The 18,370-nt window shown below is 43.0% G+C and overlaps 1 protein-coding gene and 1 long non-coding RNA gene across 3 annotated transcripts in view; one reads left to right on the top strand and one right to left on the bottom strand.

The window, feature by feature from the left end:
- The first annotated feature begins 97 nt into the window (after window positions 1-97).
- On the top strand, window positions 98-8,846 carry LOC139228975 (uncharacterized). The gene is made up of 3 exons (XR_011587650.1): window positions 98-163; window positions 1,980-2,083; window positions 6,124-8,846. It is a non-coding gene; the product is annotated as an uncharacterized lncRNA (long non-coding RNA).
- LOC139228974 (uncharacterized) overlaps window positions 7,777-18,370 on the bottom strand; it is a 49,485-nt gene continuing 38,891 nt past the window's right edge. For both annotated transcript variants that reach the window (XM_070860592.1, XM_070860594.1), the window contains one exon: window positions 7,777-11,736. In XM_070860592.1, the coding sequence (XP_070716693.1) occupies window positions 10,979-11,736 (758 nt within the window). In that variant the 3' untranslated portion in view covers window positions 7,777-10,978. The remainder of the gene's footprint in view (window positions 11,737-18,370) is intronic.

The raw sequence follows: 18,370 nt of genomic DNA, 5'->3' as shown, positions 1-18,370 counted from the left end.
CGCCATTGGCCGATCCGCGCGCGTCTTTGTTCGCCTTGTCCGGAGGCCGCCTGCTGATTGGCCCGGACAGCCGTCAGTCACCGGTCGTCGCCCGGCCACGCCCCGCTCCTTTTAACGTGCTTATTTTAATGGTTAGCCGGACGATTCTCCTCACGGATTGCAGGTAGATTCTTCGCTGTGAGCCGCAGCGTTAAATATTTTGGTATTTTAATAGTTTATCCAGATGGAAAAATAAAATAGTCACAAGACTAGTGCGGGTGTGAGTCATCGCTTTGATGGAAAGGGGATGACGCAGGTCAAAAATAGTCTCTGCCCTCCCCAAAGGCAACAGTCGAAAAATAATGAAAGTCTTGCATTTCACAACCTCAGGATGTCCCAGATCGCTTTACAGCCAATGAAGAACTTTGTTTTGGAGTGTAGTCACTGTTGTAATGTGGGAAACGCAGCAACCAATTTGCGCACAGCAAACTCCCACACACAGCAATGTGATAATGACCAGATAGTGATGTTGGTTGAGGGATCAATTTTGGCCCCAGGACACCGGGGATAACTCCCCTGCTCTTCTTCGAAATAGTGCCACGGGATCTTTAACGTCCACCTGCGAGAGCAGACGGGACCTGCGGTTTAACGCCTCATCCGAAAGACGGCACCTCCGACAGTGCAGCACTCCCTCAGTACCGCATTGAAGCGTCAGCCTGGATTTATGTGCTCAAGTTGCTGGAGTGGGACCTGAACCCACAACCTTCTGACTCTGCGGCTAGAGTGCTACCAACTGACACTAAATAGGTTCTCCCCTCCCAAAGGCAATAGTTGTCAAAGGAGGAGTTTCTGTGTGTTTCTTTTTGTTGCATAATGCTATGAATTAATTATGGAGCTATAGTTTTAAATATATATGTGTATGAGAGGTCAATAACTGGGGGCATAGATTTAAAATAATTGGTAGAAGGATTTGAGGGGAATTTCTTTCACCCAGTGTGTGGTGGGGGGTCTGGAACTCACTGCCTGAAAGTGTGATAGAGGCAGAAACCTTCATCACATTTAAAAAGTACTTTGATAAGCACTTGAAGTGCTGTAAACTGCAAAGCTAAGGACCAAGAGCTGGTAATTGGGATTGGATAGCTCTCTTTTGGCTGGCATAGACATGATGGGCTGAATTGCCTCCTTTGGTGCTGTAAATTTCCACGATTCTATGTTGTAAAAAAAATTGGTAGGATAGTGATGCTGCATGTTCAAGATGATGCATTTAAGGGGAGGTTGGTACATTTAAGGTAAGCTAGAGAAGCATTTGAGGGAGAAGGTTATGCTGAGAGAGTTAGATGAGGAAGGATGAGAGGAGGCTCGGGTGGAGCAATAACACCAAGTTTTAGGGTGGTGTTTGAAGACACTGAGCGAGCTGCAGGATAATTGAAGTAGTAGCTGATGAAACCAAAATGGTGTGCTCTGGTTGAAAAAAGGGAAAACAAACCTACATTAGAATGAAACTAATGGTAAGAAGATTCGGCACGATAACAATAAGAGTCAACAAACAATAAAAGAACTGTAAAGGTGCACGCTAGAAGCCGACTGGAAAGAAAAGAAAAAAATACATGCTAAAGAGGGAGAGGAAAATAACAATCTAAAGAGATTTCAGACAACAGTGGAATATAATTAATACTAAAAATTTTATTGACTTTATACTGCAAGTAAGTGAGGAATTGTTATTGTGTTTAATACTAAGAATGTTTTGTGGCAGTAGAATACACATATATAAGTTACATATAATGGCGGTAAATGCATTTTTAAAAATCTAATCTGGTCTATTTACTTTAGAGCAGCAGGGACTTAAAGGTGACCTGATAGAGGTCTGTGAAATAATTAACAGGCTGGATAGGATGCATATTGAAAGATTATTCCAGTTTAACAGATTGTAGAGGACCTGAGCACCTGAATTTAAACTTTGTAAAAGGAATGGACTTGATGTTAGGTGATTCTTTTCCCAGGGAGCTGTGAGCCTCTGGAATACGTTGCTGGTATGGTGGGTGCTGAGACTCTGCATGTCTTCAAGAGGGAGCTTGACTCGGGCAGAGATTACATCAAATAGAAGGTAAGTGTCTTTTACAGGTAATACTTGGTCCATATAATCTTATGGACTGGTTTTGATAGCCTGAGGGGGATCGGAGAGGAATTTTCCAGAGTGTTTTTTCCCCTTATTGGCCCTGTCTTTTTCTCTCGCTCTCTCGCTCTCGCTCTCTCTCTCCCAGGCGATTACATGGTGGGGGGCGGAGGAACATGCAACAATTTCGTAAATATAAATTAAATATAAACCATAGGTGACTTCAATCTTTCAAAAGCATCATCATTCTAACTGCCATTGCGGTGCATAGGGCAGTAGACTGCACAGAGTGGTTTATTTGGGAATTCGGAGACGAGGGAGAAGGAGTTGCAGCCTTTTGCCTACACTACTTGTAGTGGTTTGTGTTACAGGCAGATATTTAATCTCATTACCCATTACTTAATACAGATCAATTAAGACGCCAAGGAACTAAACTATAAATGAAGTTTCTTAAATACAAATGTAATTACATTTAATTAAATAGAACAAGGTCATATAGGGATGGCAGTGCAGCTGATGTGCCACAACTGCAGTATGTGGGAGTTTGTGGAGAGCAGTGTGATCCCGGACAACCACGTTTGCAGTAAGTGCCTGCAACTTGAGGAACTTCAGCTCAGAGTTATTGAACTGGAGTCTGAGTTGCAGACATTGCTTGGCATCAGGGAGGGGGAGAGTTACCTGGACACTTTGATCCAGGAGGCAGTCACACCAGTAGGTTAGGTAGTGGTGCAGGGGGTCTGGTTAGTGGTCAGGGACAGGAGGGTGTGACTGCAACTCAGGCAGGTAAGGGGCCCCAAATGCAGTGCTGGAGGACCCTCAGCCTTTGCCCTTATCCAACAGGTATGAGGTTTTTGCTGCCTGTGTGGATGAGAGAAAAGCCTGCAGGATGGATGAGCAGACTGACCATGGCACCATGGTGCAGGAGGCCATTCAAGTGGGGGGAGAGTGAAAGGGAATGTAGTTGTGGTAGGGGGCAGTATAGTCAGAGGGATAGATACTGTTCTCTGCAGCCGTGACCAGGAGTTCCGAAGGTTGTGTTGCCTGCCCGGTGCTGGGGTTAAAGATATCTCCTCGCGGCTGGAGAAGAACATGACGTGGGATGGGGAGGATCCAGTTGTTGTGGTCCATGTAGGAACCAATGGCATAGGTAGAACTAGGAATGAGGTTCTGCTGAAAGAATTTGAGGAGTTGGGGTCCAAATTAAAAAGCAGAACCTCAAAGGTAATATTCTCAGGATTGTTAACTGAGCCACGCGCAATTGGTCAATTGGTATAGGGATAAGCAGTTTAGAAAGTTAAATTCGTAACTCAAGAGTGGTGTGGGAGGCAGGGGTCTTGCTTCATGGGGCACTGGCACCAGTACTGGGAAAGAGGGAGCTGTTCTATTGGGACGGGTTCCACTTGAACTGGGCTGGAACCAGTGTCCTGGTGAAACAAATAACTAGGGTAGTAGACAGGGCTTTAAAATAATGAAGGGGTGGGCCGGGGGGAAGGATTCAGGAAAGAGTAAATTTAAAAGCAGCAAGGGAAATGTCAAGGCTCTAGAGCAGAGCCGAGTTTGGGGTAAAAATAAGCAGAGAGGGACAAAGGTAACAGGGCATTACTGACTAAGGAGATATCAGGGAAAAATAGAAAAAAGCCAAAGCTTAAAGGCACTATATCTGAATGTGTGAAGCATTCGCAACAAAATAGATGAATTAATAGCGGCGATAGAAATGAACAGGTTTGATCTAATAGCCAATACGGAGACATGGTTGCAAAGTGACCAAAGTTGGGAACTAAATATTCCAGGATACTTAACTTTTAGAAGAGATAGGCAAAATGGAAAAGGAGGAGGGGTAGCCCTGATAACAAAGGATGGGATAAAGACAGGAGAGAGAAAGGATCTTAGCTCAGAAAATCAAGAAGTAGAATCAGTTTGGGTGGAGCTAAGAAACAACAAGGGGCAGAAAATATTGGTGGGAGTTGTTTATAGGCCTCCAAACAGAGGGTGTAGGGCAGAGTATAAATCAGGAAATTAAAGGTGCAAGTAACAAAGGTAATACAATAATCATGGGGGACTTCAATCTACATATAGACTGGGCAAACCAAATTTGCAATAATAGTGTAGAGGATGAATTCATGGAATATATGCAAGATGGGTTTCTAGATCAGTATGTTGAGGAAAACTAGAGAACAGACTTATTTTAGATCTTGTATTGTGCAATGAGAAAGGGTTAATTAATAACCTTGTAATAAAGGGGCCTTTGTAATTCTGTATAGTACAGAAGATTTGAGAAAGATGGCTACTAACAGATTAGAAGTTGGGGAAGACCCTCAAGGTCATTTCCTAGAGGTAGAACAGATAGCTGTTTTTGAGTAACCTGGATAATGAAGAAAATAAATGTTTATTGCTTTGCACCCCAAGTCCTAGTATTTTTGCGGGCCGTCCCCCAGAAAGTAAAAGGGGGGGGGAAGAGACGCATGATGGTTTGAAGGCACGAATTGCTCAAGTAATGGGGGCCGGTAAAGGGAATCCGTTTAAAGCCATAGCAGAGGTAGAGCAGAGCCTCAGTCGCTTTTGCTGACCGACTGTGGCCAACTTACAAGGATGTCATGGGTGGGGTAGTAAGGCGAGAGGATGTGAATGGGCAGACACGTAACCATTGGCTGCGTGCCCTGATAGCTAGTAGTCTGCCATATTTTCAAGTAGCTGTGTCATACTATGATCCAGCGGATGAGGCTAAAGGTAACTCGGAGGCCAGGGTTTTGAGGAAAATGACACTGCGATTTGAGACGCATCAGGTGGACAAAAAGAACACGGGCAATGTATAAGCCTAAGGGCAAGGTGTGTGAAATGAAAAGAGGTGACACAAAGAAGTGGCAGCAGGAAGGGTCAAAATACGAAAAAGGGGAAGAAGAAGGGACTTGTTTTAACTGGGGAGCGAGGACACCTTATTAAGGTAAGAAGCCTACGAAAGGGAAGACTGGGGTTCCACTATCGGAAGGCCCTCAGCCTAGCACCCCTAGTTATGAGGAGTTGCTCAGATATGTGGCCACGCGTATGAAAGTGGATGAGGCATCACAAGGAAAGATCCATGCAGCTCATGGGGAGAGCCTCAGGGAAGCCAAGCATGAAGGGGCCGCGCCCAGCCCAAATACTTGTGTAACCTTAAAGGATGTTTTTTAAAGTTTTCGGTTTGTATGAAAGTGTGTGTTTGTGCAGAAGTTTTCCTGACTGTGAATGTTTGGGGAATTGAAGAATTTTTCATTTGTCTGAAAGCCTGTCTTTTAAAAGAAAAATGGCACGTCTATGTTTGTTTTAGCTCCGCCCACCTTTTCGGACAGAGCTGAAAGTTTTTTTTAACCCTTTGTAGTGTTGTCCTGGATGTGGGAAGTTTTAAGAGAATGTGAATTAAGTTGAATTGTGTACCTAGAATTGAATGATATTTTGAGTTAGAAATGCAGGTGTGGTTTTTATTTTTATTATGATTTACGGAGTTATGAAATGCACAGAAGACCCTTTGTTCAACCTTGAAGTTAGTTGCTATTCGAATCGTAACAAGCACTGTCTTTTCAATTTGTTTGCAGAAAGGAGAAAGGGGAAGTTTCTGTATTTGCGTGGTGTCCCCTGAAAATTAAATTGTAATTATTGAGGTTAATTAACCTATAAAAACCCGACTTTCATTGCAGCCACGGTGAAATTCTGGTTATTTCAAAGCGTGAATGTTTCTATTTCCAGACATGAGACGTTCACAGCTAGAAAAATAAAAAGATGCTGTTTGGAAAAGTTTTTCTTAAATTTACGTGAAGTGACGTAATGACGTCAGAAAGAGCCTTTCTGCTGACGGGTGTTTTTTCTTAGTTCAGCAAGGAACCACTTTTGAACTGCTGAATGAAATTTTAAAGCTATTGGATATTATTAAACTAAAGTTTATTAATTTTAAGTGAATATTTGCCCCATAGGGCAGAAAGAATTTAATGATTTGACAAATTAACCCCTTGGGCTCTTCAGCAGAGTCACAATGGATTCTCTATTTCTTTTGTTTTAAGTAGGTGACCATCAGGAAGAAGGGGTGGAATTGGCAATGGGGGCAGGACATCCCGGACCAGAAACAACTTGGAAGCAAGTAGAGGAGGTGGGATGGTGTCCCCATTTGAGGGAAGATGTAGGGGATTACTGTAAAACCTGTTTGGTGTGTGCAGCTAACAATCCTGACCCACACAAAAGAAAGGCTCCCCTAGGATGATATGCCTGTCGACCAGAGGGACCATGGCAATGTGTGCAGGTGGATTTTGTTGAACCTCTGCCCACCCCTAAGAAGGGCAATAAATACTGTTGTGTTTTAGTGGACACAAAATTGGTTCTCACTTTAACTGACAAACAAACTAAGGAAGTGACTCAGGACAAGTTCCTGAATGACCTTTGGGAAACTTTAAAGGAACTGAATCTCAGGACTGCCCATAACATTGGGAGGGCAGGGCACACCAACGCAACCGCCTACACCTGGCCCCGACTAAACCTTAGGAGTGGGAGGTGGGAAGCCAAGTAAGGGTACGAAACAATGCAAGGGTGGGAGTGTTTGAACCCCTGTACAAGGGACCATATAATATCATAAAGCTAGTCCCATGGTATACGCAGTCCGGTTACCCAAGAGAATTAAATGGTTTCATATTAACCAGATTTAGCTTTTTCAGTCCACTAGCAGGTCACCAAGACGACGAGAAACGATTCTGAGCATGGTGAGCCGGATTCTACCTCTCCAGTGGGATGAGGAGGAAGGGTGTCCGATGGAATACCCCCAACGAATCGGGTGCAATATGATCCAAATGAAAGTGGACAGGACACGGGAGCTGTAAGAGTCTCCCCGGCCCCAGATCTGGAATCACCTCCTGTCTACAGACAAACTCCACAGCCCCCTCCAACATCACAACACAGTAAAAGAAAGAATAGGAGGCCCCCTTAGATATCGTGAATAGTAGAAGTAGGGACGGCCAAGGGTATAGGACCAGGATACATTTTCGGTGGTATGGTAATCGTCCATTATATCAAGGAATGCAAGGAAGGGAGCGCGGTTGTTCAAGCAATAGAATTAAAAACTCATCTAAAGGTGGTTCCTCCTGTGAATAAAACAGATTTGTGTGAAAAGCCAATTATTTCTCCTAAAAACACCCCAGGACCAACAAACGGGCTAGTGGTAATCACAACTCAGATGACATTGTACCATGATGTGCATCGTGAAATATTGCCCGTAATATTGAATCTGACCGAAGTGGAACTATCTGGGTGGTGTAAGCCTGAAACAGCGAGGTTATATGATACGGGAATTAATCAAGAGGAATAGATGGAAGACCAAATCATGACCATTCATTTGCAGGATGTGGTTAAACATTTAGAATCCCATGCTAAAATAAATATATAAACCAGATTATAGAAGAGAACAAAAAGGCCTTTGATGAAACTGCTTGAAATGATGTATGTGTAATGTATGGATCTTGGTTAGTGGAACAAGCCCAAGAAAACCTGCAGCGTATTGCTGAGGGAAAGCTCCCCCCGTGGGTAACTGATTGAGATCTGAGGGCAATGTCCACTTACCAACTTACTAAGACTCTGTACCAACCTTATTTGTCCCATCGCGGCAGGAACTTTTGCTTTACGCCAGTCCAAACTGAGAGACTTGGGGTGCATAGAAAATAGGCGCAGGAGTAGTGCGGGTTTTATTAAGCATTTATTCGCATAGACAAGTAGATATTGCTGTAGAAGATGATTTAAAACAATTACACCAGTACATGGCGCGATTTGGCTATAACATCCCACCTCTACCAGAACACTTGGTAGAGTTAAGGAAACGTGTTAAACAGTCCCAAGACCATTATTATACCCTGGCCCAGAAGGATCATGAATTACGTAAAGAAGTGTCTGTTGGTATGGCCATCAAAATTCCTCCTTGGATACGGATAGTCTCGCATGTTTTGGTCGTTGTGCAGCTCGTGATTGTGTTGTTCCTTCTGATAACCTGCTGTGTTAAGAGGAGACGCCAACAGTGGGAGTGGCACAAGACGATCTATGAAAGGGAAGGATTACAAAGTGAACTGAAAGTGACTGGACTCGAACTTTTCAATTCAGTCACTTAAGAGTGGAACTGTTTAAGGCCACAATTTTTTCATCTCATTTTTCTGCTAATAACTGTGCTTGCAAACTGCTCCTAGATGGCTGAAAACATGACTTGACCATTTTTTTAATGACCCACAATGCTGTGCGAAGTCAAAAGACTTTCTCATGAGTTTTAACACCTCACAGCCAGTAAGAGACATTCTTGAATTGCATATGAACTGTGAAGAAAGTTGCAACAATGGCGCTAAAGAAATTAGAAGATCTATTCATGGGAAGGATTTGTTTAAAAATAGTCCTTTGTTTTAAACTTAGCAATTACGTACATGGTGGGCAAATATCCCAGGAAAGGGATATAAAATGGCTGTAACACGTGAGATCGGAGGAACTGCGGCTGGCAAGAGAACTGGCAACCTGGTTAGTTGCCAAGAGAATCAGGGGGTTAAGTCTTGCAATCGCTGACCACGGCCTGGTGTGAGTGTCTTTTTCTTTTAATCACTTGGGGGATAGGCGATTTTAACCATTGTAAGGGATTTAACGGGATAGGATAGTGCGAGCTAATAATTAAGAAATTATTGTGCATTTGATGCTATTGTAAATTGCTTGTATTTCCTTTGATTATTTTAAGTAAAGATAACCCCTGGATAAATGTAAGTAAAAGAAACATCCGGTGTCTGTATTTTGTGTCTCAAGTTCGAACACAAAGTGTAGAGTCAAGTCGTAAATAAGTCTTGACTCTGTTTAGTGAAAAGAACAAGATGACATTTTACAGGATAAAGACCTATTCTTAAAAGATAAATCTTACAGAAGGGAACCTGCTGTTCCTTATCTGGTCTGACATATGTAACTCCAGCACCACACCATCATGGTTGACTCTTAACTACCCTCTGAAGTGGCCGAGGTAGACACTCGATTGTATCAATCCGCTACATTCTCAACACAACAGTATTGTGGGAACACCTACACCACATACTGCAATGGTTGAAGAAGGCAGCTAAGCACCACTTTGAGCCAACTAGGATGGGCAATAAATGCCGGCTTTGCCTGTGCCACCCACATCCCTTAAAGAATTAAAAAAAAAGTTATCTCGCCTTATCCGGCCCCAACTCTTAAGGATATCCCTTGCCCAACTGTACAGGGTATTGGTGAGGCCACACCTGGAGTACCACGTACAATTTTGGTGTCCGTTTTTAAGGAAGAATATACTTGATTCTGGAGATCAGGGGGTTGTCTATGAAGATAGGTTGGGCCTATACTCATTGGAGTTCAGAAAAATTAGATGATATTGAAACTTCTAAGATAATGAGGGGGCTTGACAAGGTGGATGCAGAGAGGATATTTCCACTCATGGGGGAAAGTAAAACTAGGGGACATAGTCTTAGAATAAGGGACCACCCATTTAAAACTGAGATGAGAAATTACTTCTCAGAGTTGTGAGTCTGTGGAATTCTCTGCCCCAGAGAGCTGTGGAGCCTGGGTCATTGAATATATTTAAGGTGGAGATGGACAGATTTTTGAGTGATAAGGGAGTAAAGAGTTAGGGGAAGCGAGCAGGGAAGTGGAGCTGAGTCCATAATCATATTGAATGGCGGAGCAGGCTCGAGCGGCCGTATGGCCTATTCCTGCTCCTATTTCTTATATTAGCTCTCTTGTGTAATGTAAGGTCTCCTTCTGTGCATTTGTATGTGCATATTGGCTGCAGCAACAAATCTTTGCCCTCCCACCCCTCCTTTTTTTTCAGCCACTTTTTGGTTCTGATCTATTTACCTTTTTTTAGCCATACCCCTTTTGCCTCCCATTTCTCCAGAATCATAAACCCCCTCGATTCCTTTCCCCAGTTGGCACTATTCCCTATCAGGGGACGAGGAGAGGTGCAATTCTCTGTTCATAAAACATTTTGATCTCATGCCAGGATCAAACAATACCCCAGTACCTTGAGGGGAAAAGTGACAGGACTCAAAAAATGTAAAGCTGTTAGCTCCTTCCTGGTATCTTTTGCTGATTATCTCCCATGTGTAGAGTACAGAAGGTACTTGGATGAAAACCCACAATTACAATAAAAATGCAACAGCAGATAGGCTTATACTGCACATTTAGCTTTTGCATTCAATATGACTCCCCAGCTTGGAATGAAGTACACCAAACATCTAGTGGAATAACACACTGTCAGGTAATCTATGTTTCTCGCACAATACACCACAGAGTACGCTAAGCAAGTTTTTTTTGTTACATAATCCTAAACATTCTTTTTTAACAATGCACATTGTTAGGCTAGGCCATCAAACAACTCTCTGATGACACATACTCCTTTATAGAATTCTTTCAAAGGTTGTGTGATGGGTTTATTGACATTCATGCAATATTAAATTTAAACAGGATTTTCTTTTATTACAACTGAAAGTAAACTGTCATAGTAAAGTTTTGAAGCCTAGCATTGAAAAGAATTGAGAAAAATTCAAAAGCCAAGATGAAGTGTTATAACAACAACAGTTTGTAATTATATAGCACCTTGAACGTAGTACAATGTCCCAAGATGCTTCAAAGGACTATTTTAAGACACAAATTTGAAACTGACCCATGTAAGGAGAAATTAGGGCAGATGACCATTTTATAGGAAGAAAATAAAAGGGAAAGTGCTCTCCAGAAAAATAATTGTATTCTTAATTCATTGTGTGCATTGCCTTCCGGGTTATCTGTCTGTAATGGATGTCAGCAACTCCGTACTCCTATGTGTGGAGCTGAGGAATCAGAGCTGGAAATCTACCCAAGGTCTTATCTCACGGGCCTTCATGTAACTTAAGGTTGCTTTGCAGTTACTTGCAGCTGCACCGCCTCTGTTCTATTGGAAGGCTTACAAGTAATATCCTTAAGCTGAATGAAGGAGACTGTCTGGTTCGATGCAAGTTTGGTCAGTACGTTGACCAGTGAACCAATCTGTTTGGTCATTTGTACCAAGTTAGATTGTGAACTTGTCTGCAATTGTTTCAGAGTATTATCAACTTGAGTGAGACCATTCTTGATACCTTTGACATCAGCCATCCCAGATTTCAAAGCTTCTTGAATGCCAGTCATTCCAATCTGCAGTGCGCTCTGAATGTCCGCCATGCCAGTTTTCATCGCACCTTGCAGACCTGCCATGCTGGACTGAATAGTATTTTGAATATTTGCTAGCCCAATTTGCATAACGCTCTGCACGCCTGCCAAATTGGTCTGCATCGTGTTTTGTAACTCGATAATGGCTGCGTTCCCTGCCTCCTGCAGCTTTAACGATTCTTTCGGAAATGTCTGATCAATTGTTTGTATCAGTGTCATTAATGTTTTTGTTATTCTTGCAGGGTCCTGTGCACGCCTCAAATTAGGTTTCTCTGTCGTTGCTTCTGGCTCTGCATCCACTTTCCAGAATGTAGCTGCTATTTCTGGTTTGGAACCAGTTTTTCTCCTTAGGGTGTTGTTCCCAAGTGGTGTGTCATCCTGACCCATAACCTTACCGATAGTATCGTTGTGGGTGATTCCAGACTCAGTTATTGGACTCACTTCATGTTGCTTAGGAACACCTATATGAATGTTTAAAAAACCAACTGTGACCAGAGTAATGGGGATAAAATACGTGCTATTATTACCAGCATTAATGGTACAAGCTTTAATGAAAGTCTGGAATTATCAGAGTATTGTGAAGGCAGCAATGTTCATTCCTTTTACTGAGTGAATATTGACACCTCTGCATCAGCCAATGAGTTGAAGGTGAGGTGGGACTTTATGGTTTTCCTTTACACATAAATAACAGGAAACTGTGTCTATTACTGCAGCAAATGGAGTCTCTGCTGCAAACCCAGTCCAGCAGGACTATTTCTCCAGAAAAATGCAGTGAGTGGAGGATAGTAGAATAAAAATGATGTGTATAAAATGAATCCCAGTTACTTACAGCAGTGTGGTCTCCAGGTGTGATTGACGGGGAATTACCCAATCATTACACTCTGGCCGGGACTTGTGGCATCACTGTATGCAGCCTTTTTTTAACTGATTATTTAAGATAATATTCAATGGGACCAATATATGTCTCAAAAGTACTTAGAAATGGACAGATTAATTACCATTGGATTTTCAGTACAAAGACTTGCAAGAATAGTGGCCCAACCACTCGCCACCAACAATCGTTTTCAAGTACAATATCTGTGCCATCTTTGCCTCCAAGGGAATGAGTGGGTTTTCAAGCTCATTTTCAGTTTATAGTGACATGGTCCAGTTTGCCAACTAATGGTTAATTTTGGCCCGATTTGCCACGTCATTCAACCATTTTCTGCTGTCCTGGAGAGCACAATTATTATACTAGATATTTTTGCCAGGATGTCCAATGTTCATTGCAAAACTTGAATTCGAAAAGGACATTCAATAAAGCCTAGGTTGCATACTCTTCTATGGAATATGTAACATTGGACCTATTGTGGATACTAATTAATCCATTTCATCTCTGGGAGAAAAGATTCTGCAAAGTTTCTCCCTGCTCCCAAAGGTAAATCAAGCAAAACTCCAGACTGTCAATGTAACATTACATCCTACATTATTTGACTTGGCCTGCAGAGTTTGACATTAGCAAGTCCCAGTGTGGATATCTGAACGGAATATATGGAATTAAGGACAGTAAAGTAAACGGGATATATGAAAATGTATAAGCCATGGAAGAATAGCTGGGAGAATGTCAGATTGCAAATAGTGCAACATCAGCATAGCTAACAGTCTGTCTCAAGGTTTCAAGTCACTAATCCTGCCAATAATATATAATTGTAACATGAAATACATCTGCAGAATTGCAAGGTCTCAGTAAATAGTCACACCATTAGATTGAAACATTTGGAGGCAATACTTGAGCTTTCAAGAAGAACATCTCATATAGATTGACTAATGAGTGGCTGAGTTAGACTGTCAATCCATTTGTATTTTGTTATCTGATTTCAAAACTGTATAACTGTTAACGCTTTACGATGTAACTTCACCTATCCGTAGGGAGTGTGTACGCTCTATCCAGAGAGTATATCTTCTGTCTGATAGGTCTTACTGTCCGGTAATAAAGACTGCTTTGTTCAAAGCACAAGAGGTATTCGACTCAGTAATTTTACTGAACCAGATTGAAGTAAAAGAATCCAGGAATTAACATTTGGTGTCAGAAGTGGGATCTCAACGGACGACTGCCGAAAACTTGCGAATTAAGAGCCAGACTAGCCTTGGACGAGACGAGGGGAAAATGGCCACTGGAGTGAGTATGATTTCAATACTGCTCCAGTTTCCCCCGGTTTCAAAAGTCTGAGGAAAGTTTAGCCACTCGCTGGTTCTCAGGTAGTGTCTGAACGAGATCCAGGACAATCTGGTGAATACCTTTCAAACTTAGAATAGGGATAGAGATAGGGAAATTGCGCGATGACGCAAACCAAGCGGCGACTTGGAAAGATAGTTAGAGCTAGATAGGGATAGATGATCAATCATGGATCCAAAAAAAATTAATAGGAAAGAAAAGAGACTCTTGTGAATGTCTGTTTAAATGAGAAATGCTTCTGTGACTTTTACTGTAAAAAAGCCGGGGAGTTGTGGTTTGTTTTATCTCAAACAGAATGAAAGTTTGTTTTAACCCTTCGTAGTGTTGTCCTGTATGTGGGAAGTTTAAGAGTGTGAACCTTATTGAATTACGTATATTTGGATGATAAGTTGCGGAGCCAGGAAATGCCCAAAGGATAGATTTGTTAAAAAAGAAAAAATTACATGGTCCCGGTGGTTAAAAAAAAAGAAAAACTTGTTGAAAGCAAACATTCAGAGAAGGCACAGCAAAACAACTGAGAGGGATTCAAAAGGATTTTTAAAAAAAATTATATTAAATAACACGACCTTGAGGCTGGAACAATTGAGATAACGAAAAGCAGTCCACAGCCTACGTGCCAGACTTCTATCTAGTTATAAAAAAAAAAGTAACGTACTAAATAGGTGCTGAAAGAAAAAAATGTTCTGAGATTTTAAATTATGAAAAATATAAAATCACTCCTGTCCAATTGGCAGAAAAACTCCATTAAATTAGGGCTTTCATTGACTGATTGAATTTAAACTGCGCAGTACGCGAAAGGATAGGGAAATTTGGAGACTGAAAGAAATTAATTGAGGCTCATAAGAAATCAAAATTAGAAAATTAGGCTCACAGGGAATAAAATGGGGATTTAAATAGAAGATAGGTGTTCAACTCAGGTACGACGTCGACCTTGTATATCACTTGGCCCGTCTAGGCTCTGATTGAATTTTAAAAAACCCCGCAGCAACTCGGAAGGTAGGGCCGACGCGAACGCGCGGCCGAGAGGAGAAGGGCCGAAGCGAACGCGCAGTGACGTCAACGCGCGGTGACGTAAACGCGCAGTGACGCCGACGCGTAGTGACGCAGAGGCGCAGCAACGCGAATCGCGAAAGTCAGTGCTAATGGCAGTAAGTCTAAGTCTTAGTGTTTAGAGTTTTAAGTAAAGTTTTAAGTATTGAAATTGCGCGGCGACGCGAACCGCGCGGCGACGCGGGTAAGTGTTAGAAGTCTTTGTCTATTTTGTAAATCGCGCGGCGACGCGAACCGCGCGGCGACGCGGGTAAGTGTTAGAAGTCCTTGTTTATCTTTTAAAGTTTAAAGTATCTTAACTCGCGCGGTGACGCGAGCCACGGGTCGACGCGGATTGCGCGGCGACGTGAACTGCGAGGCAACGCGGATTGCGCGGCGACGTGAACTGCGAGGCGACGTGGTAGTTTAGTATTGAAATCGCGCGGCGACGCGAACCGCGCGGCGACGCGGGTAAGTGTTAGCATTAGTAAAGTTTGGTTATTTGGAGTTAGTTAAAGTCCGTGTTAGTTCTGTAAAGTCTGTGTCTATTTTTAAGTTTGTTTGAATTGCATGACGACACGAACGCGTAGCAACACAGTAATACGAGGGGCAGTGTGAAAATGGGTAATCAGTTAGATAAAACCACGGATGCGGATAATCCGCTACAAAAGCTATGTGAGGAATTCCCTGAAAGAGCTGAAGACTTTAGAAAATTATCAGGAGCCCTGAACAAATTATTAGGGGATGACCAGTGGCCTCTAAGTGACACTAGAAGCGTAGAGGTAAAAAAAAAAGCACAGGGATTAATTTGGAGAAGGGGATGAGGAAAAGGGGATAAAAAAATTTAATTGCAACCTGGCGACATTATTGTCAGAAATTAAAAGATGCATCACTTCTATCGAGTTGGTAAACAAATGCTATTAAATTAGGACTTGCATTGACAGAGGGAACACATGTTAAAACTGTAGACGTCTTTAAAAAAAAAAGAATGAATGTGCGCACGAGAAACTTGCTAAGAGATCCTCTGGGACCTCTGAGAAAGATATTGATCAACTACAAGTTAAAATGGCTGGCTTTGTGTTAACCGAGGCTGATGATGAAATTGATGAGTGGCCACTGACTCAGCGCCAACGGCGCCTCCCGCACCCCCTGGCCTCTTGCTCCAGTCCTCTTCCCAACACCCTCCACCTAACACTCCGGTAAAAAGAGTTAGGAACAACCACATATCACCAAAGCAACAAACCCAAACTGACTCCTCATCCTCTGATAGCGATTCGGATCCCCAGTTCACAGGCAATATAGCCGAAAGGACCAGATCTCACACTCGAAAGGGCAGAACTATATCTCAACATCACAAACAGTCCCGTAAATCTTCTAGTCAACCTACCAGTCCAAGTTGTGAAAGACATAGCAAACACCCCCGCCGATCGAGACGCAGAACTGTCAAGCAGTCAGACAGCTCTGAAACATCCTCCGGCCTAGAAATTATTTCCAAGATCCCAAAGTCCCGACACCAATTCCCTGTCAGACCAATGCCAAACCCTGATGCACAACAAGCTGCAGACCACCTCTCTATAGATGTCTGTGATCTTCAAACAACTATTTGATTGCTCACGCTATCCGGACAGATGGAAAGGGCAGTTAGATATTATTGGCAGAAAAAGAAAGGGGAGGGGGGAGGTGCGCCCCCAACCCGGGTCAAGACTGAATACGTGACTAGAAAGGAAGAGCCATCTCGGGAGGAAGGATCAATAGAACCGCAGTGTTGCATACAGGATTGGATGGATAAGCAAGGATACGGTTATACTAAACAACCAAACGGCCCGAGCCCTGCTAATAAACCTCCCTATTGTCCCCGGCATGGTATGGGAAGAGGCCGGGACTGGGTAAGAGGAATTGACTGTTTTAATTGTGGGCAGGAAGGACATTGGAATAAAAATTGCCCCTACCGTCAGCATGGAAAAGGAAGAGGAGGGGGGAGAGGAGGATCTTACACTAACTTCTCCCAGAACAACCCCTTTGGTCAATTGTCCCCCGATTGACTACGCAGCTTGATTGTGCAGGGATCCTCCCCGGACGACGAACCCATTCTGAATGAGTGGCAACCCTTTTTGATAGATACGGGAGCCTTCATGTCTTCTGTACAATCAAAGCTTAAACTCCCTGCTTCTACTGAAACACAGGAACTTTCAGGATTCCTGGGACAAATCTCGATATTCCCAGTGTCAGAACCGGTTAAAATGGGTTACCAGGAAGAATCGGTGGAACATCGAGTTGTTATCACAACCAATCTGGACTGTAACTTGATGGCGAGAGACCTCCTTTGCAAATTCCAGTTGCATTTGGAGTGTGGAGATAATGGGATTATTGTAAAACAGGAAACCCTTAAGCGGCAGTATTATACCACTAGAACCCCTCAGTGGTGGTCTCTGGACCTGCCGCAGGCACCCTATCACGTGACCCTAGCATATGATCCCAGTGGAAAGAATCAGGACCTGCAGAACTTTTATCAGGATCACGAAGGGGAAGTGAAGGAAATTCTATTAAGGGCTAGAATGACTGGACTGGAAAGAGAGGCAGATTTTGTGGAAGTGGATAAGAATCTGTGGAAACAGCCCCTAACAATGGCACCGCATATTGCTCGTGAAGTATTAGCCCCTCACCATGCTAAAGATTTGGGAGTTATGGTACGTAAGGCCATAGATGAGGCTGACCCTACCAGCCGGAATGTGCAAATTGTAAAACATGGCCGAACAGTCCAATTTAATGGGGACCCCGAGAAAGTATTAACAACTCTACGGCATCATACTGGCTCGGACATACCTGATTATGTGGATCCTCATGTGTGGGCAGAGGACCCCTTCCAAGTGGTTATACTCCCATTAATTGAGATCCCAGTGCAGGGCAATGTGGACTGGCCCTCTATCCGACAGAACCCACTGAAATCACAGGCAATCCTAAACTGACTTTTCGGCACTGTACTGCAATTAATCCGGCCTGTTTTCTTACTGAGCCACCCCAAGATGAAGAAGAACCCAGTCATGATTGCTTATCTTTAATTTAAGAGGCCACATCAGTCAGGGAAGATTTAGTTGATGGAAGATCCAGACTGTATTCTTACTGAGCCACCCCAAGATGAGGAAGAACCCAGTCATGATTGTTTATGTATGTTGACGGAAGTACTTCTATTAATCCAGAAGATACACGAATCTCAGGATACGCCATAGTAAACCAGGAGAATCAGGTCTTGGAATCCTGCTCAACAATTCGCCCTCACCCAAGCCTGTATCTTGGCCAAAGATCTCAAAGTCAATATCTATACCGACTCTAGGTATGCCTTTGGGGTGGCGCATGATTTCGGACAATTATGGAAAAATAGGGGATTCCTAACCTCACAGGGGAATGAGATATCTCAAACAGCTAGTATCTGATTTGTTGCAAGCCCTCATGTTCCCCAAACGCATTGCCATTGTCAAATGTACCGCCCAACCTACCGGAAATTCTCTGGTTGATATAGGGAATCGTTGTCCTGACCAAGAGGCCAAACAGGCCTCTCGTGACCAACAGATGGTAGTGCCCAAAATTATGAGTCAGACTAAAAATCCTGCGAAGGATAAGTTAGCCTCGGAAAAACCAATGCCAACCATCCAAGATGTTATAAAAGCACAGGGGGACGCTCCTGAAAAAGATAAACTGTTGTGGAAATATGCATGTACTTATGACAATGTTTCTAAACTCTGGACCACTCCCGCGGAACAGACTTGCATGTCTGACGAGTTGGCCTCATGGGTTATAGAATGTCTGCATTTTGCTACTCATTGTGGAGCAAGGGCAACAAGTGATACGCTTTT

Source organism: Pristiophorus japonicus, chromosome 18, assembly GCF_044704955.1.
Source record: "Pristiophorus japonicus isolate sPriJap1 chromosome 18, sPriJap1.hap1, whole genome shotgun sequence".
Lineage (NCBI taxonomy): Eukaryota > Metazoa > Chordata > Chondrichthyes > Pristiophoridae > Pristiophorus > Pristiophorus japonicus.
The sequence above is the reverse complement of the archived record's forward strand: the minus strand, read 5'-3'. Positions and strand labels throughout refer to the sequence as shown.